Raw genomic sequence first — 26,260 nt, forward strand, 5'->3', positions numbered from 1 at the left:
CATTAGTGGAACCTCTGGGCTCTGACGGCCATTGTCACTCCAGTCTGGGTCAGGATCTTGGCCTCCAGCTGGGCATAATCTGCAGCCACCCCCTCAGGTAAATCAAAGTAAGCCTTTTGGGCCTCTCCACGGAGGAATGGGGCCAGGATGTTGGCCCACTGGTCTCGGGGAGAGCCTTCCCGTATAGCCGTCGTCTCAAAGGCCAAAAGGTATGCTTCTATATCATCTTCGCCTGCCATTTTCTGGAGGTAGTGGCTAGCACGCAGGGGTCGAGTCCCATCTAAGCCGTGCACCTGGGCAGTCAGGGCTTTCAGCTGTGTTACAATCTCTCCAAGGGTGGCTCAGTCCTGGGCTGCCTGGCTCATGAGCAGCTGGTTAGTCTCTTGCTGTAGCCATAAGGCCTCCTGCTGGGTAGCTGCATAGGCCTGGGTGGCCTCCTGCTGCGCTGCAGTGGCTTGTACAAGGGCTTTCACCACATCTTCCATCTCTCTTTTTCTTTGAGTTCCTCTAGGTGGGTCTGCTGCAGGGTCTTACAGCAGCACTCCAATCCCACTCTGACACCACATGTGGCAAGGTTAGCCTCGCTCCTGGGCTCCAGGCCTCTGTTTAGTCCCCTAACCCCACAGCCAGAATACCATTGCCCTTCTTGAGATGGTGGGGAGGAGAAGATGGTGGTCTGAGGGAAACACGGGCCCCACCCACTCGTTCTGGGTTCCGGCCCAGGGACTCTTTGTGGCTGCTATTGGTGGGGGAGGGTTCCCCTCATTATGAACATGGCAGCTCTTCCCTGGGCCACTTCCCCAGACGACTTCTGTCCACCGTAACTCCTCCAGGTAGTGGCAGCGGCAGCGGCAGCATGTTCTCCCTCCTGGATTGGCTCCTCCTGTGTGGTCAGCCCACTTGGCCTTACACCAAATCTCAGGGCCCCCTGGGAAGGGACCTTAGCCCCTTGCAGGTGAGCACTCCTCTCCTCCTCTGGTGCTGCTAGACAAACTCATTTTGCTCCTCTCCTCTCACTCTCCATCCTCTCCTCTATTACCTCTTCTATCACTCTCCTCCCCCCAGCCTTACTGGACAGAGGATTCTTTTAAAAGCAGGCTTAAGTGGGACCAGATGGCCCCAACTGGCCCAGGACATTTGTCAACCCTACTTTTCCCCTCTCGTTCTCACCCCCCCCAGCCTTACCTTGTCACATAGCGATTGGTTGAACAACTCTGATCCCCTCTTCTTATTTACAGTGTCATCAGAAAGTGAAAACAGGTATTTGCATGATACTTTTGCATCACACAGTGCAAACTATTTCTGTGCCAGATATACTAAATATTTGTAAGCCCCTTCACACTTCAGCCACCCATTCCAGAGCACATGCTTCCATGGTGATGATGCTTTTTTTTTTTTTAAAAGCCCTAATTATATTTGTGACTGAACTCTTTGCTCTGTTTCACCCACATTCTGCCATATATTTCATGTTACAGCTGCCTCATATGACGACTCAGAACATTGTTCATTTTAAGAATACTTTCTCCACAGAACTAACAAAATGCAAAGGCGGCACCAATATGTTCTGTGTATAGTTTAAATCAATATTTAAAAATATAGAAAACATCCACAAATAGTTAAATAAATGATATGCATTTGTTTAAGCACACAAGTTTGAAAATAATTAACACAAGTTTTGTTTCAACTTCCCAGTTGTGCCTCATTTATTTTTCAAAATACACACTATTTGATGGGATGCAGTGATAGGAAATTTTAATACAATAAAAGCCTTTATTTGAATGTGGTAGTATTATTAAAAAACAACGCTAAAGCACTGTCAGGCAGGCCAGCTGTCATTACACTAGTAATACAATACACTCATCCCTTGCTCTATGAGCACAACTGGTTCCCAACTTTGTGCTCGTAGGTGAAAACTCTAAAGAGAGACACTAAATTCTCATTAGAATACACATAAAAGTCTCTCATTGGTTCCTAGAGCTTGTGAAGGAGTGGCAGCATGCGGTGCTGCTTTTGGAAGGTAAGTGAACCTTGGTTTTGTGGTGGGAGGAGGGAGTTTAAAGGCTGGGGGCAGTTTAGGGCCATGAGTGGGAGGGAGGGTAAAAACCTGGTGGCCAGTTGGGTCCACGAGGTGTTCAGGCTGCTGAAGGTTGGGTGTGTGGTCCAGTGGAGCGGAGGCAGGGGTCAGGCTGCTGTGGGGCCAGTCTGTGGGGCCAGGGCAGGGGAAGGTTAAGACTGCTATGAGTTGGGGCCGTGGGGCCAGCCTGCCACAGAGCCAGTCTGCGGGGCTGGCGGCTGGGGAGGAGGGTCAGGCTGCTGCGGGGCTGGCAGGGGGAGGAAGTCAGGCTGCCACGGGGCTGGCGGGGGGGGAGGGAGATTGGGAGGCTGCCACAGGGCCGGCAGAGGGTGGGGTTCAGGCTGCCACAGGTAGGCACTGTGGGGCCAGCAGGGGATGAGGCTGCTGCGGGCCAGCGGAAGTCGGGGTTCAGGCTGCCGTGGGTAGGGGCTGTGGGGCCAGCAGGGGGTGGGAGGTCACACTAGGGCAGGTTGCAGCCACGGGGAGGGGATTAGCCACATATTAGTGGGGGGACGTCACTGGTAGAGTGAACTACGGTAAGTAAATGTGTCCCTCATTTAAGTGAATACTTGTAAGTGAAATACTCATTTAATGAATGATGAGTGTAGTAATAAACCACCAGTTGTAAAACCAGTAATAAAACCAGTTCTCCTTTTCCCATCTTGCACTTTCATTGATTGATGTCACTGCACAGGGGTAGAGGCCTGCAGTGGCACATATATGTCCTTTGCAGTAGCGTTCAATCACAGTTGCTGAAACAACCCAACACAGAATTGTCCAAAATATTTGTTATCTCCAGCATATGGAATCATGGAGAAAATACAGGATGTTGTGGGGGGAACAGCAGGATCCTCTACTGTTTAGGTCATTCCCACAAGCAGCCTCCCAAACAAGTCCTTTCACTGAGCTCTAGATTCCTTCCTCAAGCAATGTTCCTGCATCATAAATCACATTGCCAGTGTCTTCTCATACACTACAATTCTGTCATTGTGCTCTGCAGCCTGTTACTGTGCCCTTGCACTTGTCATGAATCCTTTTCATACTGCGTCTGCTTGCTGGCCTCGTCCAGAATGTCCACGCTAAGTTTATCAGAGAAACGCTTATTTTTGGACACTCAGAATTGCCCTATTCTGATCATTTCCTCTGATGCAAATGGCACTGTCCACTGTCCAGACTAGATGGACCATAAGTAGGACCCACTGGCACTGTAGCCCTTCTTATGTTTGTTTCACTTGCACATCAGCTGTATCAGACACCTTATAGTTATTTCACTGTGCATGAGGACATGTCTATAATTCAATTAAAAAAAATCTGTCACTAAGTCTCAGAGCCTAGGTCAGCTGACTCAGACTTCTGCAGCTTGTCCTTTAGGGATGAAAACCACAGGCAGTGAAGACATGAAGCTTGCAGCCTGAACTCTGAAACTGCACCCCCACCAGGTCCTTGAGTATAGGCTCCAGTCCACAGTTGAACAGCTTACTCTTCAATTTTACAGATTTGTGAGCTCTGACAAGTTAGCTGACCAGCTAGTTACAAGTCAGTAGTCGTTTTACTACAGTGTAGATGTACCCTTAGAGTGCAGACAATTAAATTGAAGCTTTCATACCTAGGATGAAATAACCTATATGGAACAACATACCTATTTGTTTATATAGGTCCGAATAAAAACAAGAATTTAGTAAAGCCTCCAAATGCAGTGTTGTTAAGAGTGGAAGGAACTACCAACTAGCCTCTGAGAGTTAAGTACCACATTAGACCTAAATTACGCATCAGGAATCCTGAACTAAGCAGTACTGATTTCCCCCTTTTTCTGAATTAGTCCTTGCTATTAATTTCAACATTCAGATCAATGTATTTTATGCAGATTTGTATGTTTCATGTAGAAAGATGCTTTACAGAAATTATCAAGGAGAAGCAGGATCTTGCACCAGGGAGACAAAATGCCTCATCCTTCATTGTAGTAATTAACTGTTCCAACTTCACAAAGACCTACTACCAGTCTCTACATCCAACAGTGACAAAGTGTTTTGGTTAAAATGATCAGCAATGAAACAGTTAACCTAAAAGAGCATCATTAAACTTCACTGTTAACTCCCATGTAAGACACCTGGGTCATCTGATGTTGTGAAGCACAACTGTGCTGTAAGTTGAAAGATGAATAATTATGTAGCTGTATAATTACATTATAAACACATGACCCCCAAATGAATTAGACCTGATCCCCAATGGCAAGGAGGAACTGTCAACAAGGAAAATGTCAACTCAGTATATGACCTGACCACACTAGTCAAAAACAACAAGAATATTCTTTAACTATACCGTACCCTCCTCCCTTCGATCAGTTGAGGGAAAAAAGCTGCTTTTCAAGCATAAAGGGCTTGTATAAATTTAATGGAGAGACCCTTGCTGAAAAAAAACTGGAATGAAACCATAGATACATATATTATACACATACCTGAGAATGTATGGTACTGTGATCTATGTGGGATTCACCGCAACCAACATATGAACATCTATCCTGTCAAATGAAAATATCAGAAATCACCCTGGTGCAGTACATTCTAATTCTTTTTAGTGAGTTGTCAAACAAACCAACAGAACAAAGTGATAAGACTTCAAAATGCAGTTTTAATTCACACTACCATATATTAGCAAGATTCTGTCGTGAGCCAGGTTTCATGCAATGTAACCAATGCAATAAACACCACAATAAAGCAAACTGAGAATGTGACTATCTTCCACCGACTCTCCTTGATTTTGAGGGTGGGGTTAGATACAACATTTTTGGCAGACGTCTTCTCTTCAGCTCTTTTCACTTTGTTTTTTAATATAAGCAAGCAAAGGTATTTTGAAAAATTCATGAAATGTAAAAATGCCACTATCAATTTTGCATGCACTGTTTGGGATCTTTAGTTCAGTTTGACACCCTGAATATGAACAATTTTGATATAGAGGCAAGCATTTTAGTATCAGTGTATATTTATATGCACACGTCTACTAACCACCTGACCTTTTTTTTTTTAATAAACTACCTATTTATTATCTTTGAAGGCTAACAGCCACCAACATTCCATATTTGTGCAATATCTGAATTACAAAATGCAGTGTATTTATAGTTCACTAATTCTATTCTCACAGTTCTGATTTAACAAGTGTTTGCTGAGCTAGAATGCGAACTTGAAGTTGTGAATACAATACAAGCCTCAAGACATTGCAATCATTCATTTCCATAGCACCAAACACGAGCATGAAGTAATCTGTACATACTGTTTATGTACATAAACAAATATACATAAATGCCACTTGGGCATTGATACTAAATGCTGAAGTCCTGAATGTTTGCAATAGCTGCTTTCTAAAACTTCAATATCACACATTTATAAAAGCCAACCATAGGTATTGGTTAAGTAATGAGGCACAAAGTTCCTGTCATGCTGGGATCTCACCATGTGCTGGGTGCTTGGCTAAGCACAAAGGGAAAGGCAAGGGGCCAAACCATCCAAGAGGAGGAAATATCACACCATGACATCTCCTTTTAAATGTCTTATAATATCACCCTATGGAAATATTAGTAGGAAATTAAATTATTCAATAAATGTCCAAGTGTTAGAGATTAAAGTCCATCTAATTTTAAAACTAACAAAAATGATTTTTCTTTAGTAAATGCCTGGTCCTCTTTTCACCCCCTTCTAGTTATGTGACTTTTCCAGGTGCCATTTTCATCCTTCCACTTAGGTATCCTCCTCAAAGCTTTCTCAAGATACAATTTGGTACCTAAAAGTAATAGCTTAATGAGAAATTGTACAATACTTCAGCCAGCATTTCTGAGGGAAAGAATAGAAAAACCTATTATTTTTTTTTGCAATCATGATTCTCTCTCGAAGAAAGGGTAGAAAGCAATTTTAGCACATACATACTGGTCTCATTGTCATGTCAGCACTCAGATCTGGGCTGAAACATGAGATATGCATCTGAGCTTGCAGAGGAGTTGAAAACCCCTGCTGAGGTAGATCTGCACACCTGAAGTACTGCCAGTAACATTTTGCAGTTGATTCAGCTGCACTTCCCCTCTTATCACAGAGATATGAATAATCAGAAGCAACATTCTCACCTTTAATTTTTTTTAAAAATCTGGAAATCCCACTCCCCTTTTAGCCAACAGCTTGAAGGATAAATCAGCAATATATCTCAACATAATTTAACCACCTTGCCTCATCCATTACGAGGGAGCAGAGTAAAAAAGGATCCCAGAAAGGTTAGTGAACAGACAGTAAAATTTCATTCTTAAACACATGATCATTTTCAGTTATAAAATGCATGTCTGAGTCTTGACTTGTTACAAAGCAAATAATTTGGGAGCTAAAAGCTGGTATGATATCAAGTAATGGTTAAGAATTAAATTCATAATAACTACTTTTGCAGGAAATGCTGCACATCTTTATAGCTTCATTAGAAAAAGACCAAGTTCTATCACACATACCGCAGTAGGTCATCCTTACCTCTAAGCATGCCCAAAGGTTTGGTCCTCTAACTTTGCAGTCCTGACAAGTGCCCTGTTAAAAATGTAGATAAGGAATTATTTTGCTAATCCAGTTTCAAGGGATTGTGTCTTAGCACACAATTTAACATTTTTATCAGTGACCTGGGGGGAAAAAAAAAACCAAAGTCATCATTGGTGATAAAAGTTTGCAGATGACACAAATGGGAGTGGGGAGAGGAGGAAGAAGAGAGTGGGGGGGATAGTAAATGATGGAGAACAGGTCATTCACTGATTCACAGCAATCTGGATCAATCTGGATTTCTTCTGCCCACTTCACCAAACTTACAATATGAGTTTTAATATGGTTAAATATAAACATATACCTCTATGAACAAAGAATATAGGCCATGCTTACAGGAAGCACTGACTTTTGAAAAAGATTTAAGGGTTGTGATGATCAGGTGAACATGAGCTCTTGGTGGGATGCTGTAACCAAAAGAGCTAATGAGATCCTGAAGGCATGAACTGGGGACTCTTGAGTAGCAGCAGAGAGGTCATTTTGCCTCTGTATTTGGTATAGGTATGACCACACAATTTAAGAATGTTGACAAAATTGGAGAGAGTTCAAAGAAGAGCTGAGAAAATGTTTACTTAAAGCAATGGTTCTCAAGCTTTCCACACTACTATATCTCTTTCAGTAATATAGTTTCTCTTGCATACCCAATTTCACATTAATTTAAAAAATGACATACAAGTGTTGTGGTATGCTATCACTGAAAGATTTATTACTTTCTCAGTTTTACCATAGTTATTAAAAATCAATAACGATACACATCTTGTACTTACATTGCAGTGTGATACCTGAACCTATTTTTCACTTGCAAACTTTGCGTGAAGCAGAAGTTCCAGGCAGTGGGACTGATGCCTCAGCCCTACTGCCCAGAGCTGAAGCACTGTAATTTAGCTTCAGATGGCCCTTGTGCCTTGCATCTGAAGAAGCGGGTCCCTCCCATGAAAGCTGATGCTCCAATATTTCTGTTACGCTATCAGGTGCCACAGCACTTCTCATTGTTCTTGTGGCTTTGGACTCCATGCAATAGCTCTGCTTGTAACCCCAAGCATAAGCACTGCGCTTGCAATCCCCCCAAGCCCATCCTGAGACAATCCCATCCATCTCCTCCGTCCCCCACCCAGCCCAGGAGTCACAACCCTCGGGTTGAGGAAAAATGATCTAGATTGAGTATCCCCTGGAAAACCCGTGAATACCCCCAATGTGCCACTTGTCGCTTTTCTGGAGCAGTGACCGAAGAATGGTGTGAAAGGGGCATCAGTACAACCAGCATACCCTAGGCACTCCAGCAGAGCATTGCAATGGCCTCTGGCTCTGCTCCCAGGACAGCATTGCAGAGGTGGACTCAGCTCAGCTCCAGGTGCTCAGTCACAGCAGCGCTGCCTCAGTGTGGGGGAGGGAAGTGGGGTTGGCTGTGGATGCCTGAGTGCCTTCGCCCCCAGCAGCATGGCAAGCAGGAAGCTTCAGGTGGGCTTGAGCAACCTCAGTCCTGGAGCCCATCCCAAGCACCCCCATCCGTCATGCTTTCAAGGTCACACTGACCAACACTGGTAATCACTTTAAAAAACAAGTTCCTTCCGAGCTTGGTCTTTCCTTTAACATAGAAGCATGACTTTTCTAAAAATCACAAACACTAAATAGGAAGGTTGGTAGTAGCACAGGAGAGCCATGCTTCTGAACAGAGAAACAAGAACACAAATATTGTATTTTCAGTTTAAGAAAATATATATAAAGCAGAAGAAGTTGGAGTCCTTCTCCACCTCAGAGCCACTAGTTATGAACTGTTAAAAGTTTCAGCTTCTGTGTTTAAGGAGGTAGAAACCAAAGGTTAGATACAGCAGAGGTTCTCAAACTGTGGTCCTTGAACCAAGTGAGAGCTGGCTGTACACCCGGAAAAGTGAGAGCTGGTTGGTCTTGGTCACAGAGTGCTAGCTTCTGCTCCTTATTTTCTCTAAAATGTAAACTAAATGTAATGTAATACAATGTAATGTAAATGTAATGTAAATGTAAACTAAAATGTAACACATTCTTTTGTTATGTTACTTTTCCATCTTTGCAATTGTAGTCCCTACAGAAATGTTACAGGATTACAAATTAAAAGAGAAGCAGTCTGTACATTCATGAATAGAAGCCAGACCCAAAAGTCTTAAAATACAGTCCATCCTATGAAAGAGGCACAGAAACTTTGAAACAGGATAGATAGCTGATAGTTTTGATATAGAATTATTCATCTTTAAATAATTTAAAAACAACTAGTTTTATTGCTTAATCAGGTCCATTCTGCTTGTCACTTCTGTTCAATGGCAGAACTTGATCACATTAAGTTGCAAATTGCAACTTAAAGATTTTACCCTATATATTTTGTCCACAGTAACATTTACCACTTAAATGTGTTGCACAAATAATAATTTGTCGATCCACTAGTGACAAGCCTTGCAGCTAAAATACACAACTGATTTTAAACCCCCAGGGAACCAAGAAAAGAATTGAAACTCACATGAGATTTTTGTATCAATTCTTCCTTTGTTATTTCACCAACTGATTCCAAGTGTGGGCAATCACTGCTGAGAGCCGACATTTTAATAGCAGTAGTTTTCTAGCTCCTATAGCATTTAAGATGAGGCAATACCTAAAAGACAGTAATAAAAAAATTAAGTATAAGCTGAAGAAATTTTATTCTTCTAAGCAGCAATATTAGACATTTACCAGAGCTGCAGTATACATTTAATCTTATAAATATAAACCAGGACAATCCTATTAGCTGTTGAGTTAAATAAAAAAAAAATAGAAAATGTACATAACGTATTTTAAAATGATTACAAGCAGCTTTTTATGGAAAATAACCTAATATATAAAATTAAATATAACTGAATCAGTTAAATTACAAGCCTGCACTAAAATAGATAGTGCAGCCACCGCACTTTGAAACTGACGCAGTTCGCTGCTGCACAGCTCATCCAGACAGGGGTCCTTTTTGAAAGGACCTCAGCAACTTCGAAATCCCCTTATTCCTATCAGTAGATAGGAATAAAGGGATTTCGAAGTTGGTGGGGTCCTTTAGAAAAAGAGCCCCGTCTGGACGAGCTGTGCGGCGGCGAGCCACATCAATTTCGAGTGCAGTGGCTGCCAGCATTCTAATGAGGTGCTGAATATGTATTTCAGCGCTTCATTAGTAAACTTCAAAATGACCATTTGCATGACCATTTCAAAGTTTTGGGCTAGTGTAGACATAGCCTTTGAGGCATAGACCTATGAAAGCCTGCTACTGTGGAAGCAACAGGGCCAGTGTAGGTGAAGTCATACTCCCTCACACAGGACAATAAGGAAAGAACCTTATTACTGTTTCACCTCTGCCATGGCATGCAAAAATGTTCCTGAACACTTCTAATCCAATACAAACTGTATACACCTAGAATAGGAATCTTAGCAAACTATGATATGATTACAGCTTCCAGCTCGTTGGTTACAGGAGTATTTTACTCCCTTGTTAAAGGAGAAAGAAACAGATATAGAAAACTTTATCTTCATCTCATTTATTGAAAGTGACATATACACCAAACCAGGTATATTGAATGTCAAGAAAGTGTCACATGCAGTACAGCACTCTTTCCTTCAGTTCTTTGACAGACTTCCATTTTCTTTGCTGCAATGCTGGTTTAATATCAAATACAGGCTGACTTTTATAGTGTGGACTTCTGCAGTCCCACATATATAGTACTGGCTGGGGCACTTACAAAGAAAAATCCAGCCCCATGCTCAGAAACTCCTTCCTGCCCTCCCAGTGTTTCCCAAGCAACTCATATAGTTCATTTGTGGCACTCAAGCTCAAGGAGGAGCAGGGGCAGGGGCATGGATGAAGAGGCTGGGTGACTGCAGAGCCCTGTGAGGCTGTGCTCCTGGCTGCAGGCTCTGTTATCCTTCCTCTTCTCCAACACTAAGCACCACTGGAATAATGATGGCCCCCACCCAGCAGCCCCAGAGGAGTTAACATTGACAAAGTGGGGATTGCGGGAGGGGACCAATGGAGGCAGAAGCGGGGTGGTTGTGGAGTCCTGTGGCTGGGACCCAGAAGCACAGCCCTGCAGCCAACAGCAGGAGCCAGGAGTGCAGCCTGACAGTTATGCGACTTGGTGCACCCCCATGCCCCGGCCTCTTCCCCCCAAGAATCCCTCCTCTGGCTCTTGTCAGTGCTGGCCCTTCTGCTGCTGCCAGAGCAGAGCCCTACAGCCAGCCACAGAGTAGTTAGCATGGACCTCCCTGGTCCCTCAAATTGCCTGGTTCAGGATCAGACAGGTCCCCAGGATGCACACGAGGGATGAACAGACTGTATACAAAATCTTTTGTTAGAAGCATACTTCGGCCATCTTAAACCAGTTCACCTAGCCAGTGTCAGTTAAAACTACTATTTGGAGGTTGCATAGATATACCTAAATTTTTTGCATCAGAAAGGAAAACAAACAACTCAATTTAGTTCTATTCCTTCTGAAACACAGGGTATATATGTTTTATCTACAGAAGTGGCTTTGAATCTATCAGATGACAAAACCCCTTCCAGGATTCTGAACTGTCTTGTGTACCCCAAGTTTCACTTTGCTTAAAAACAACCTGCTTACACAATCAAGGGAAAAAAATATATCTGTCATATCATGCTATTACTTGAAAGTTGCTTACTTTCTCATTTTACCACATAATTACAAAATAAATCAACTGGAATATAAATATTGTTCTCACATTTTGTTATACAGTAAACAGAGTAAAATCAACAAGTCATTACCTTTATGAAATATTAATCTGTACTGACTTTGCTAGTGCTTTTTATGTACTAAACAAATACCTAGAAGGAGTTCATATACCTGCAAAGACCTCTACGTACCCCCCAGGAAACTCTGGGCTACAGTGTGTGCAGCCTAACAGCTTTACTTTGGTGACTTAAGAACTTTCTCATGGCCAACACTGCTCAAAGAGCTACCATCTTTTTCTTCCATGTGATTTGTCAACTGATTTCTTCCAACTGTATATGTGGTTTGATTGTATTGCTAATAAATCCTGGAACATACTGTGTATATGTCCTCTCCACCAAGGCTTTCTACAATCTTTTCCAGAATGAATCACCTATACCAAACTCTCAAATTAAATATTTCCAATTATTTCACAGATGCACTCCTTTATTCTTTGTATTCTTAATGTATCTGCTGTCTTCAACATCATTTATCAAGCAAACCTCCATTCTCTCTCCCCGACTGGTTTTTATGGGTCTATGCTCCTCTGGTTCTTCAACTTCATTGTCAATTGCCCCCTCAGCATCTTCTCATCTTCTCTGCAGCTCAGGTAAGTTGGCATCCCTCAGCTTCTCTTTCTCCAAAATCTACTTTATGGAATCTACGCATCTCATGGTTTCACTCACCTTATCTATCTCAATGCTTCCTAAATTTGCATCTTGCCCGCTGACCTCTCTCTTGTCACGTCCACACTTTAAACTGCTACAGGGGCTCAGCTGCCCTATAGTGAAGAAAAGGGTTCTTCTGTTACCATTGGGTAGGGGTCTGTAACGTGCAGCTCCAGAGCCACACACGGTTCTTTAAGGACTTATTTGTGGCTCCCAATGCTATAATTGCAAAGTAAAAAATAACAACAAAAACCTCCTGATTTTCAACAAACAGCGAATGTCTAATAGCCCAACAACGAACAATTCATATCTAAACAACAAACAACATGATCTTGAAACATTGAATAACTCCTCCTTTAATATGTGCAGTGAATTGTGGGATATCAAACTATTAGCAATACAATCAAAATGCAGATAAAGTCTTGATTTTGAAAGGGTAAGGAAGCTTGCGGCACTCCTGCTGTGAAGGGCACACATTTTAAGTAAAAGAAAATTGGAATTAAACATGAAATAAAATTGGCATAATTAAAGTAGGTTGGTATGGCTTCAAAAAAAGAGGAAAGTTGAAGATGAAAACTGTGATATTTATATCGTGTTTGGCTGGGCTCCCTTTGCGTCTGATTGGCAATGAGAAATTCACCAACAACAAAAAACGCAACCTCAAGAGGCGCTCAGGAATCTGGATTTTTTTTTTTAAACATACATAAGCAATGCAGCTGAGAGGACAACTTCTTAAACACAGATCTGCTCAGAGACTTACCTACTGAAGCAACTTCCAAACAACCCTTCCAGTTTCTACCTCAAACCCAATCCCACCCAACTTCCTGTTTTTCTTGCCTTCAAAATCACCATTGATTGCAACACTATCCTACCCATTAAAAGTTAAGTTATTTGTAAATGAAGTAATGCACTGTTTGGGTTTGCTTTAATCTTTGGTTATCTCTGGCTTACAGGAGGAGGAAAAAGTGCTGCTTTTATGTTTTACCAAACTATATTTTAAATGTATGACAAAGATGCCTCCAATAGAAAGACACTTTTTAAAAACTATATTATGGATCAACAATTAAATGAGCAGGGTTAATATCAAAAGCTTTTATTTCTAAATTCAGTATTTGCTCTTCCTATCTGGGCAATTTTAGCTCCTCTTGAATGTGGAATCATGAAATACTTTTGATATTAGCTACACGTGCTACCACAAGCAGTATGTTGGGAGACAACACAACAACTGTGTAAGAAGCATTTAGTTTTGACAGAGAAGACCTTTTGAAAATGTTATAGTTCAATAAAGTTAACATTGAGTAATTGAGCAGGAAAATTATGAACAATTACTTTCTAGATCAAAATGCGACTTGACACAATAGAAATGTATAAGAAAGCAAACCTGCACACACAGTTTCCAAGGCCTAGTGCTGGACTAGTAATTAGAAATAAAAAAGTCTCATCCAAGAGCAAGCTCAACTACAGAACTGTTCCTCAAATTATTTAACCAAGAATCTATTTGCATAATAATTTTCATTTTCCTGCCAAATACTGCACTGAAAATGCTTTCCGGGATCAAAATTAATATAAATGTAACTGGGCTTTTCATGTTTAAAAACCATGATAAATTCTGCTCTTACGCATTTTCTTAAAATTAGATAAACCCTGAAGTAAAATTTTCAAAATGGTGAATCTTTCCAAATTTCCTTTAACATTAACGAACTCAAGCTAAAAAGAAGAAAGCCACTGAGTATATGAAAGGGGTAGCAGAAAAGCAGGCTTCATTTTGCACTTACTAGAAGCCCTACAAAAGCATTAGAAATGGCTGGCTACGTTCTGAGTAAAGCCTACACTGGTGGATAACATCCGTACTGTTTCAATGATGAAGATTAACTAACACAAATGCTTCACTTAAAAAGGGTATAATGGATTCATAAGGCCTAATGGCTTAATTATTTTATGCAGTAAGATTTCTGAAGTCATTCCATGTAACACAAAGCAAGGCAGCAGAGAGTTCATCTTATATTACTGGATTTGCAACTACTGAGACACTTTAAACGTCTGGAACCTTGCACCTCACAGCCAACCTGCAGTACCAAACAAACAAAAATTGAGGAATTCAGCTGACCCTTTCATACAGTTAATCCAAAACCACAAGATCAGCTCCTACTTTTCTATATGCAGCCTGTATGAAAGAGCAACCTGGAATCAACAACATTAAGATCTATATTCTTCCTTATCAGAGGGGTAGCCGTGTTAGTCTGGATCTGTAGCAGCAACGAAGGGTCCTGTGGCACCTTATAGACTAACAGAAAAGTTTAGAGCATGAGCTTTCGTGAGTTAACTCACTTGTGCATCTGAAGAAGTGAGTTAACTCACGAAAGCTCATGCTCTAAACTTTTCTGTTAGTTTATAAGGTGCCACAGGACCCTTCGTTGCTGCTACATTCTCCCTTATGTCCATCTATGATGAATGGCCTCCTGTAGCACCAGACAGCAGTTACTGGCTTATACACGGAACACCACGCTAATGTTACACCCTCCTATAAATGCATTAAAAAGGTTTTTCTCTTTCTTTCAACAAAATTAATTCCTTCTTGGCTTTCCTTTTATCCCTGTGGCCAAGAAACCAACGCATCCTCCTTGCTCACCTCCCCTTTTTCTATTTTTCTCTCCCTTCCCACCTCCCATTTTCTAATCTAGCCAAAATATAGGATCTGAGATTCTCTTCTTTACTCATTGCTCTGACCAGGCCTCTCCACAGCAGCCACTTCTTGGTAATGTGCTAGAAAATACTGACCTCCCATCATCTTGCAAATTTGCTCATCTGGCAACAGTCAGCTCCTGAGGGTGCCAGACGAGAGAAGTTCAACCTGTATTTGTGTGTCTAAATAGTGTCAAATTTCTTTATTTATTCAAAATTTGTAGATTCTTCTATCAAATAACTATGTGTGTGTATATACAATATGATAAATGCTAACAAAACTATGCAGTTTTCAAAATCCTGCTACACTATGTCTTGATATCATCATCAACAACCATGGGCTCAGTGCCCATTGGTGTCTGATGCCTCTCTCGCTACTTCCTTCCATCTTTCCCCATCCAGTCTTAGTTTCTGTAGACTAGCTCCACACCAATCTACTATATCATCTACCTGTTCTCCGTGGGGTCTGCCTCTCCTATTTGAACTGCCCATTATGCCAAACACCAATGTTTTGATTTTTTGTTCGTCTTTCATTCTGCAAATATGTCCAAACCGCATTAAATTCTCTTTCTGGCGTATCTTCCTATATAATTCCTTGGTGGTGACCTTTTGCATCCATCCCGTTCTCAGGATCTTTCTCTAACAATTCCTCTCAATCGCCAATATTCTTCTCTTTGAATCTCTCGTTATCACCCATGTCTCACATCCATACAACGTGCTGCTGAATACATGTTTTCAAGACACTCAGCTTTGTTCCTAAACTAATTGCTTTGGTTTTCAGATCTTACCCCTCACCTTCAAACTTACTCATGCTTTCACTACTGTAGTAGTTATTTCCATCTTACAGTCTAGATCAGACATTATGTTGCTCCCCAGATACGTCAATTTATCTACATTCTCTAGTTCCACCCCATCTACACCAATCTTCCTTCCTAATTCCTAATCTCCAAATACCATTGTTTTTATTGATGTTCATAATCCACCCATACCGCTTTCCTTCCTCTTTTAGTACCTGCACTGTTTTCACTAGCTTCTCCCCTTCTTCCTCAATGATAACAACTTCAGGTTCACTGATGATATAGTTAATTCTTATCCCATGCACAGATATCCCTTCTACTTCTCCCTTGATCTTGTCGATCACTCTGTCTAGATGAGTAATAAAGATACTTGGAGATATCAGATCTCCTGGTCTCATACCCCAACACACTCTAAACTAACTTCCCAACTCTCTGCAGTTCTCACTGCTGCCTCCGCTTTGTCATTGATATCCTTCAACAACCATATCAGTCTGCTATCCACGCCGTATGACTCCAACACAGCTCAACTCACTTGCTGATCTATACTGCCAAATACCTTATAATAAATAAATGAATGAATGAATGAAGCAAGTGCAGATATTCTTGTTCTTTTGTCAAGCTTTCTCCGCTATCAATCTTAATGCCAATATCTAATGTATGATACTTCTATCTTTTCTGAACCCCCCTTGCTCACCCACTAGATGTTCTTCTATTTGCGATCTTAGTCTCTCTGACTGTATCAGCAGCAGCACCTTGCCTAGATGACTCGTTAGGGCAACCATTCTGTAGTTCTTGCACTCCAATGCACTTCCTTTCTTGTGTACTGTCACAAGCATGGATCTTGTCCATTCCTTAGATGCCCTCCCTACTCTCTATGCTACATTACATGGGGTATTTCCTGAATTGTACTTTCTCCGCCATATTTAATCATCTTTCCCATTATCTTATTTCACCGCTCTTTCTACTTCCTCCTTCGAAATATTGATCTCACTGTCAGTACTCAGAGGAGATATCTTTCAGTTCTTCGACCTGTCTCTCTGAGACACTCGAGGCCAACTGTGCTTTGTACAGATCAGTGCAATGGCTCGTCCGTCACTGTACAATTTTCTCCTTGCTCATCAGCACCTCTTCATTCTCCTCTTTGATCACCATCTGCTTCAGCTGCCACTTTCTATTAATATTCCTAATCATCTTATACACCTTCCTGGTCTTACATTTGCTGTAACACTTCTCTATGTCTTCATACTGCTACTACATCCGTTTCCCCATATCCTTTCTGCCCACTCTCCTTACCTTGTTGAATTTCACCCTATATTGCTGTTCCACCCTCTCAGAAACATCCCTCCTGATCTTCAATGCTCTCTCCTCTTGGACATCTCCAGTGTCTCCTGCATAATCCACTTCTTATTGATCTTCTCTTTTTCTGCAACAGCCTGTTCAATTGCTTCTTCTATCACTATGGCTATCCATTTGACTCTCTTATCTAGGTCTTTCTCTGTGGCCACATTCCTAATCTTCTTTCTAAGCGCTGCTCTGTACACATTCCCTATTTCTTCCTCACCATGTCTCTTCTTTTCTTAAACTGTGGCTTACACTTCTCTTGAGTTTCATCTTGATATTTGCAATCACTAGACTATGGTCCATGTCTACATCCGCTCCTTGGAAAGTTCTCCTCCTGGCTATAAATTGCACATGTTGCTTTTCACACGCATTTTCAGTTTTGGGCATCTTTGTTTCTACATTGAGAGAGATGACCAAAAGGTAAATATCTTGTATTTTCACTTTATGCTTTACAAACTAACATTCTTCTTCCCAAGAGTAAATTATATCTTTTGTAACCTCCCCCACTTCACTAAGTGTAAAGAATGTCAATACAACTATCCTATCAGCCCAGACACAAAAAATCTACTTTTCCACTCTTATTTAGAAAAACCGCCAAAATATCATCCACTGCCAGCAATAACACTGAGAAGAACAGAAGAAAATATTATCCCTGCTCTGAGATACAAAACTCACTCCAAGCAACTAGCATTTTCACAGGCAAAACGTTTTCATTTCCCTTCATTGTTCTTGGAATTTCTGGGCTCTCTCATTAAGAAACCCAAAATAACACCACACTTAAAATGAGACCATACAGTCTCAGTATAAAATCACGTTTCATTTTCCTCATCTGAGATATCCAACAAACTCATTTACTTCTTTCTTTTTTTTTTTTTATTAAAATTTCCAACATAGTATGATGAGCCGTCCACAACAATTCTCTGACGTTTTCACTAGCTTGGAGCCATTCAATATGTAGAAGTTCAGACTGATTTTCAAAATACATATTATACTGCAGTATTTATTTAGCACATTTTACCTACTGCACAGCACTGCTTACAAGTATCAGGATCAAGAGAAATGTGTCTGTGTCCAACCATGCAGTCTGATCTCTTTATTCGATTAGATCTTACATACGTTTGTCTCCACACAGTTTAAGGATGACCACCGCAAATAAATCTACATCCCTGGCAAATACTGCCAAAGGTCTATGTATCTCGCATCCAGAGCAGTAATAATTCAAGCGGGGGGGGGGGGGGGGGGCTCCGAAGATACCATTATGACAGCTACTCGCTACATGACAGCTTTACTGAAAGAGAAAATCTCCGTTTAGGGAGAGACGAAGTTCAGAACCACCCACCCCTCTCTCTCTCTTACCAGCCGCGTTCCCACGCTGCGCTACCCCGACCCCTCCTTTGTGGTGCCGGAGCGCGGCCTGGGGCTCTAAGCTACCTAGCCGGACGAGCGCTTGGGAGCGGGCAGCAGCGCCGAGCAGGCCCATTACACAGCACACCCGCGGCCAAACCCGCAGCTGCAGCTGGCCGCTCCGCACGCTCCCGCCTGCCGCGGAGCACAAGCCCCGTCCCGCGCGCCTCTCGCTTGTTACAGAGAGGAGCCAGCCCCGCCGGTGGGAACTGCCGGGAACGACCGGGGCTCACCCCTAGGGCCCCTGTCCAGGGGGGGAGGGGGCGTGCCGGACCCGAGGCACCGCCAGGGATTGGAGGAAGCGGTGGTGTCAGAGCCCAGCCGGGAGCGAAGGGAAGGGCCGCTCCGCCCACCCGCCCATTTGAGGGAAGGCGGCCTCAGGAGAGTCGCCTCCTGGCAGGGCCTAGCCTCCAGAGCCGGCGACATGCGGAGGTTACCGCAGAGGAAAGGAAGAGGCGCCCGGGCCCCGGCCTCACAACTCGCGATCTTACCTTGTCCGCGGTTCCTAGCTCCCACAGACTCAGCTATTCGCTCCTCTCTCGCTTTCCGTAGCGGCGGCTTCTTCCGCTTCCTATTGCCTAGTTCGCCGGCTGCAGCCGCTCTGCCCCACACAGGGAGGAGCGCCCCGCACAAAGATGGCAGCGCAGGGTGCGTCTCGCACACATTCAAACTGCTTGGCCCCGCACAAAGATGGCGGCGGGCCGCTCTCCCCGCCCCACAGTCACATGGCTTCGCCCTGCTCAAAGATGGCGGCCACGGGCGTACCTCTCTGACACACAAACAGGTTCGCCCGGCACAAAGATGGCGGTGGCCGACTCACAGAGTGCTACCCACGTGGTGTGGGTAGAGCCGCTGCGCCGTGCCCGGCTCTTTCTGTGACACCGGAAGTGGACCTGTTGCCTGTCTCCTAGCGGCGGGAGGTGCGCTGTAGGATCCGGTGGGGTAGGCTGGAGGCTGCTGTGCTTATCCCCGGCCAGTAACGCGAGGCGTTGCCGGAGGAACGCTGTGCGTTCGCCCCTTCGCTGACTGCCGCTTCTTCGCGCGACTGGGAAGGTGGGTGAGGCTCACCACCGGCCCCTCCCCTTGTGTTCCCGCCCCGCCTGTCCCTGCCCTAGGGGGACCGATCCCGTGCAGCGCGTACGCTGCGCTGTGAGCTCCCCGCGTGGCCCGGCCCTGGCGGCACAGGGGCTAGACGCTGCCCGGCGGGGAGAGGAGCGCTGGGTGTTAAGTGGGGTTCCTTGTGAACACCCAGACCGGGGTCCTAAGCTAGAGGGAGTCAAGCCTGAGGCGTGCCAGACTGTGTCCTCCGACAGCGCGTTGCGAGGCTTAGGGGCAGGGCTCTGGGAGCGGGGGCTGGGGTGAGGACGGTTCTTCCCCGGGAAGCGCATCCCAGAGACCGAGTCCAGGGCTGAGTGCCTGGTTCAGGCTAGAGAGAAATTTCTCTGTCTGTCTCCGTATGGGGAGAACGCGGCAAGCAGCCAGCAGCTGCACGGAGAGGCAGCAGCAAAAGCATTAGCTTTCCCTGCTGATCCTGTTCCCCAGCTGTTTGCCGTAGCCTTTCCCCGTATTGGCCACAGCTCCCTATTAGCCAGTTCCCTCAGCTGCGGGGCAGGGAGGGGGTCTGGCTGCACTGTGGGACTAAGAGGGGCAAGCAAACCCCGACAAAAATGGGGGATGGGGACGTCCTAAGATCTCCCTTTGCATATTCTACACAGAGGAGGATCTCTGTTCTTCAGCCTTGTGGGTTGCCCTTGCTAGGGTTTCAGGAGGACCAGGGCTGAAGCCCCGAGCCCTAGCAGGTGCTTCCTGACTCTCACATGCCTGATGATTGAGATATGCTGCTCAGTAGATCTAAGTTTGACCACCCCTGCCTTGATACCATTAGATATGTACCAAATTACCTGTCCCTTTCAGTGACTCTGCAGTCTATCCCTTCTCCTGCTTCATGGTTTACTCCAGTAAGCAGTTTGTCCAAAGGAAGTTTATATTTAGACTTTTTACTACATTTTACTTTGCATTTGGCTTTACTGACAGTAATAACAAAATTCTTTTTAAGAAAGGAAACTGCAGCAACTTTAATATATGCTGTGTGATATATGCCATTATGTACTGTCAGTGCCCCTCTGCCATGTGTACCTTGGACAAACTGGACAGCCCCTGTGCCAAAGGATGAATGGACATAAATCAGACATCAGGAACTGGACTACACATATACCTGTAGGGCAACACTTTAACCTCCCAGGGTATACAATAATGGACCTTAAAGTGGCGATCCTGTTGCAAAAGGATTTTATCACTAGCTTTCAAAAGGAGGCATCTGAATTGAACTCAGAGGGGTAGCCATGTAGTCTGTATCTTTGCGGAACAATGCAAGTCTGACACACTTCACCTGAGTCTTAACAGAGATCTCAATCATTTCATGCACTACAAGGATAATTTCCCTACCTTTGATATTTGCAGGAATGGCACCCATCCCAGTACTGGTCCTATTAATGATAAATGACTCCTCCTCCCACCTCCTTTTTTCCCCCCCTTCTTTTTTCTCCCCACCCCCCACTAGCTACATAAACCCTGAATTCTTATTTTTGCTCCAGATCTGATGAAGTTGGTCTTATCATGAAAGCTCATTACCTGTTAAGTACAGTTATTAATTTTTAAGGTGCTACAGCACTGCTACAGACTAACACGACAACTACTCTGAAACTATGCAGCAACTTTGGAAAAGCCACATTATACTCGTTTGTTATACTCGATCGTAGGCAAACCTTAAAATTTTAGGAGCTTAAATTCTATAACCACTGGTTATTTAATCTAAGATTCCGTGATCTTTTTCAAAGAGAAGATTTTTTCTAAGAAATGGAGATTGGGTGTGGGAATTATATGGGGTTATTTGTCCACTGAGCAATTAAACATATTTGGGCCTAATTTTATCTCAGTTTTTCCACCCTGTTCTTGGTAAGTACTAGCGAGAGAACCAATTTCACCCCTTCATATAAATGGTAACAGCAAAAAAGGCGTGCTAGTCTATACACTATCAAAACAAAAAGCAGTCAGGTAGTCAATTAGTCTTTAAAGGACTACTTGACTGCTTTTTTGTCTTCATATAAACGTTATCCAAAATAAACAGTTACCTGTAACATAAGGTTTTTGGAAGTTTTCACAAGAAATCTGTGCATATGCTTGTGATATGTGATTTTAGCATGTGTAATTTTCATTTGGCAGACTATGTCAGATGCCATCTGTGACTAAAACGAGTTTGAGATAACTTGACTTAATGAGGTTATGGGAGAGAAGGAGCCATGTCAGAAGAAGCTTTTAGTGAAACAAGGTTTTGTTTGAAGACAGCAGCTTTACGGGTATTTGATTTTCCCGTTTCCTGGTATTATTCTGTCATCCAGGTAATTAATATATTGTTTCAGTAATCTTATTTCTGGTGGTCTTTCACAGTAAATTTTCACAGTTTTTGTTTCAAATAATAGTTCAGCTATCCCATATTTGATTAAAATGTTTATTAAACATATACCTGGAATGCATTAATTTTAATTTCAGTAGAACATAGTTATTTTGCTTTTTTCATTCAGACACTCTCAAGTCATCAGACTACAGAGGCTACACTTATTAGTCTATGGCTTTTTGCAACAGGTCTCTGACTGATAAGTCAAATACCACACTCTTTATGTTCAAACATGATTAATCCTTGAATACTACAGGTTGAACCTCTCTCATTCAGAACCCTGGGGACCTGACCGGTGCCAATCAAGAGAATTTGTTGGTCAATGGGAGGTCAATATTTTCTAGCACATTACCAACACTTTCACTGCTTACTGGGCTCCTTTTTTTTTTTCTCTCCCCCCTCCCACCTTCCTTCCACCCTTTCTAGTTGATTTGTCAGTTTGTTGTTTCATTTTTTCTCTATATTTTCTTTAAAATCTCTTCCTCCCCGTTATCAGTGTGCTCCAGATCTGAAAAAGTGGGCCTGTCACACAAAAACTCCTTGCCCAACAAATAATATTGGTAGTCTTTAAGGTGCTACTCCTATTTTGTTTTGGGCTCTTAAAAGACATTTAGAGGTAAATTACAGCTAAATAACAGCACAGAACGTGGAGAGCCTGGATTGGTGGCTGTAAACAAACTTAATGGCATTACAGGAAACTTGACCACATAAGTGGCTGTCCAGCCAGCTAAAATCATGCCAGATTACAGGGTTTGCCAGATGAGAGAGTTCTGTATTAGAGTTTCTAGAGCAGCCATTTTAATGGACTCATGTTTAAGATTTGGCACACTAAATATAAAGATTAATGAAGAATGCTATTGATTATCAGATTAATTTACAATACAGTAGAAAATCAGAGTTATGAACACCTCAGGAATGGAGGCTGTTCATTACTCTGAAATATTTGTCACTCTGACCAAAACATTATATTTGTTCTTTCAAAAGTTTGCAACCCAACATTGATTTATATAGCTTTAAAACTATAATATGCTGAAGAAAAATTCTGCTTTCCCTTTAGTTTTAGTAGTTTAGCACAGTACTATAGTGTATTTGCTTCTTTTTTTAATCTACTGTCTGATTGTGTACTTCTGGTTTCAATGAGGTGCATGGTTAACTTTCAGTTCATGTTTTTGGTGTTTGTAATTCTGAAGCAATACGCAGCTGAGAAGCTTTTGGTTTACATCATGCCTCTTTTCTATTTTCGATATGCCCTTATAACCAACAATTCCCAAAAACCTTAGTTAATGGCCCTGCAGGCTTGGGGGTCTGAGTGTCTGGGCTGTGGTGGTCCTGATTTGGCTAGTTTTCCCTCTCAGCTGAGCTCTTGCTGATTGCCCAGGAAAGACTCAGATGCTGTCCAGCTCACTACTAGATTGCCCACAGCCGAAAGTATATGTTCCTACTGGTGAGGCTCATCCCCATATGTCTTGGTGCACGTAACATAATTTATTCTGCCCATAGATGAAAAAATTAGAGGGAACCCTGGCTCTGGAGCTTATGGCTTGCCTCTGCGGAGAGAGTATGTGGGTATCTGGCCCTGCAGCTAGTCTCTGAGGGAGGGGGCAAAGAAACATGGTTGTGTACGAGTTTCTTTAACTCTCTACCTGTGGGGAAAATGTTTGTTGTTTGTATTTCCTGATAAATATATTGAGATAAATTTTCTAAATAATTAAAACTGGCATGATAGCACAATATTATTTGGACAAATAGAATATGCAGAAATTGTCAGAATTTTAATACGTTCAGGAGCAGCTTTTCTAATTTTTTGGCACAGAATTTCTGCAGGCAGAGCCATCCCTTTGCTCCAGGCTCCACCCCTGCCGCACCTTATTCTGTCCCTGCTCTGCCCTCAAGCCCTGCCCCGGCTTCACCTCCACCATGCTTCTTCCCACCACTGTTCTGCTTCCCCCCTTGCACCACTTCATTAAAGCCCCCTGCCTCCAAAGTGATACAACCCAGGGACTTACTACAGGACCTAGTGCAGGGCAGCAGTGAGGAACAGGCATTCCTCGCCACTCTCCCTTCACTCACCGCAGCGGAGGAACAACAGGAAGCAAAGCAATCCAGCAGCTAGCTCTGGTCCATTGCCTATCTCCCACCTGGGTTGCTCTGTTTCACCATGGTGGTGGGAAGCAGAACAACCCAGCTGGGAGATGGCAGCAGAGCAGAGCACACTGCTATATTGCTCTGCTTCCCGTGGTTCTTGCTGTCCTGGTGAGTGCAGGGGATCCCAACCTCAGGCCTCCCTGAGCACCTAAGTCTGACTTCAGTATGGAGACCATCCTGTCCATAGGACAGTTTTGGGGGGAGCTGCCAACGGATCTCCAAAGTACAGGTCTGGTGTGGCCATCCCACACCTTCCTATGGATGGGATGGCTCTGCCCATAAGAGGAGCTATTGCTGTGTCCTCTGGAGTCAGCAATGCAAGCAAGCCGACACACTTTGGTGCACCGTACCAGCAAGATAATTTTTGCCATTGCGGTGTACCAGAACAACACAGGAGGAGCCAGCGGTCCCATGCCTCCGCTTTGGGATGGCTGTGCAGCCCCCAGCCCTGTCCTTCACAGAGCTACATCTCAGCACAGTGGGACAGAGCTGCTCCTTTTCCTGCTGCCCCTCCCAGGGGTAAAGGAGGAAAAAAAAAAAAACAGTTCCACCCCGGAACCCTGTCCTGCTGTGTGCAGGGAGAGATGTTGTTCTGTGGAAGGGCAGGATTGGGTGTTCTGCTCCTTTCCTCTCTGTGATTCCCAGGAGACCCCTGAGCCACTGCGAGGGAAGGAGCACAATGTTGGCAGCTTTTCTTTGTGAAGTTGCATGGAAGGGTGGAGGGCATACAGCAGCCATGCCAAAAGAGCTGCTGGCCCAGGGCTGCTCAGCGGCCCTGTGTTCTACTCCTTTCCTCTAGGCTCCAGTACAGCAAGAGGAGAACAGAGTACACGTGACACCCCTTCCCCCCCAGGTAAAGTGGGATGGATGCTGGGGTGGGAGAAGTGTGTCCCCCATGGGCTGGAGGTGCTGGGATAAAGAGTCACATGGAGGGTCACAGCCTCCTCCCCACCCCACTTCCCATGTGAAGAAAAGCCACATGATGTTGCTGTACCATGTATAAAAAGGCGGAATGCTACTTCTCTATAAAATAAATAAATGAATAAAATTGGATCCAGAACTAGTTCAGTGTATAAGCCGTGTAGCCACAGTGATAAGAAATGAAAACTTGGTCCACAGTGAGGACTGTCTACAGATTTTTTTTTTAAATATTAAAGGCCGTGTCTAGACTAGCCCCCAACTCCAAAAGGGGCACGGTAATGAGGGTGTTGGGAGATTACTAATGAAGTGCTGCAGTGCATATGTAGCACTTCATTAGGCTAAATGTTCCCAGTGGCAACTTCGAAGTGTGAAAATTTTGAGGAGTAAAGGGACTCCGAAGTAGCGCAGGCACTTTCAGGTACCCGTAGCCGAGCCGTGGCTACACTCAAGCAGGCACTTCGAAGTTGCTACAGGGGAGATTTAGCCCGATGAAGTGCTGCATATGCACTGCAGCACTTCACTAGAAATCTCCCAGCACCCTAATTACCATGCCCCCGTCGAAGTTGGGGGCTAGTATAGACACAGCCAAGGACAGTGACTCATTCATATTAATTTCATGATATAAACCCAGTGGCTTCATTACATATGTTATGTGTTGAAATACAGCTATGAACGTTTTTATGAAATATAACTTTGTCTAATTTGGTATTACCCAAAATAGGATTATTTTTCTTGTTTTACTGTAAATAAGGAGACAATCACTGCTGTAACACATTCTTTCTTTCTTTCTTTCTTTTTTAAAACCTGCTCAGATCTTAACTCAGAGTTCAATGGTCTCACTCTGATTGTTGCTACAGTGTTGCCACCAAGCCAGTGCACTCTGTAAACGTGGTATCCAACTCTGGGATTAATTTTACATCCCTAACGCTCTCCTTTATGTCTGTTCAGTTGTTTGCTGTCATATGTGCATGCACAATTGCTTGGAAAAATATCCCAGAATATCTAATTACAGTTTTTAAAAATTCTGAATCTTATGTAGTTCATTATTAAATCAAAATCTGTTTGCAGTTATTTATAAATCAGGAGATTTACCCAGCATTGCTTTGAGTCCTCAACTCATCTGTTAGCACGCAAGTGATTGAGATGGTTTCTTCATTACAAAGCAGGTAGATTACTTGCAGGTAGCTTTGAATAAAATCATAACCACTCTTGCATGAGGGGGTTTTGTGTGTGGACAGGAGAAAGACTTAGCATATGTGCCTGAATCAGAGCTTTTTTTAACTCTGCACATTCCTGTAATGTCTTCACAGATAAAACTTACTCCTGGGTTGAAGAAGCTGTTTGTAGTAACAGCAGTGAGTGCAGTGTCTCTAATTTTTCTGGCACATCATTTTAAAAGAAAACGTGGAAAGAAAAACACAAAAGTGTTGCTGTGGGAGCCAGCCCATCTTGTATTAGGATGTACTAAAACAGCTGCTTCAGAAAAAGGTATATGAGAGAACCAAA

General features: G+C 43.3%; 2 protein-coding genes across 7 annotated transcripts in view; one reads left to right on the top strand and one right to left on the bottom strand.

Annotated features, from left to right (window-relative positions):
• Window positions 1-18,893, bottom strand: part of USP33 (ubiquitin specific peptidase 33) — a 91,243-nt gene extending 72,350 nt beyond the window's left edge. Inside the window, exons 1-5 of one of the 4 annotated variants that reach the window (XM_075002194.1) lie at window positions 18,726-18,893; window positions 12,029-12,123; window positions 9,122-9,253; window positions 6,574-6,627; window positions 4,530-4,592 (exon numbers count right to left, since the gene is read on the bottom strand). In XM_075002194.1, the coding sequence (XP_074858295.1) occupies window positions 4,530-4,592; window positions 6,574-6,627; window positions 9,122-9,202 (198 nt within the window). In that variant the 5' untranslated portion in view covers window positions 9,203-9,253; window positions 12,029-12,123; window positions 18,726-18,893. Of the gene's footprint in view, window positions 1-4,529; window positions 4,593-6,573; window positions 6,631-9,121; window positions 9,254-12,028; window positions 12,124-18,186; window positions 18,461-18,725 lie in introns of those variants that run through there. The other 3 variants (XM_075002195.1, XM_075002193.1, XM_075002196.1) reach the window with 3 other exon arrangements.
• Window positions 18,894-19,090: 197 nt separating this feature from the next.
• MIGA1 (mitoguardin 1) overlaps window positions 19,091-26,260 on the top strand; it is a 55,134-nt gene continuing 47,964 nt past the window's right edge. For 2 of the 3 annotated variants that reach the window (XR_012646607.1, XM_075003169.1), the window contains exons 1-3: window positions 19,102-19,287; window positions 21,457-21,632; window positions 26,065-26,242. Coding sequence is in view for 2 of the 3 variants with exons in the window: in XM_075003169.1 (XP_074859270.1) it covers window positions 21,534-21,632; window positions 26,065-26,242 (277 nt within the window). In the remaining variant the exon portion in view is untranslated. Of the gene's footprint in view, window positions 19,288-21,456; window positions 21,633-26,064; window positions 26,243-26,260 lie in introns of all 3 variants that reach the window. The other variant, XM_075003170.1, reaches the window with a different exon arrangement.

The sequence above is a fragment of the Carettochelys insculpta genome, chromosome 9 (genome assembly GCF_033958435.1).
Source record: "Carettochelys insculpta isolate YL-2023 chromosome 9, ASM3395843v1, whole genome shotgun sequence".
NCBI lineage: Eukaryota > Metazoa > Chordata > Testudines > Carettochelyidae > Carettochelys > Carettochelys insculpta.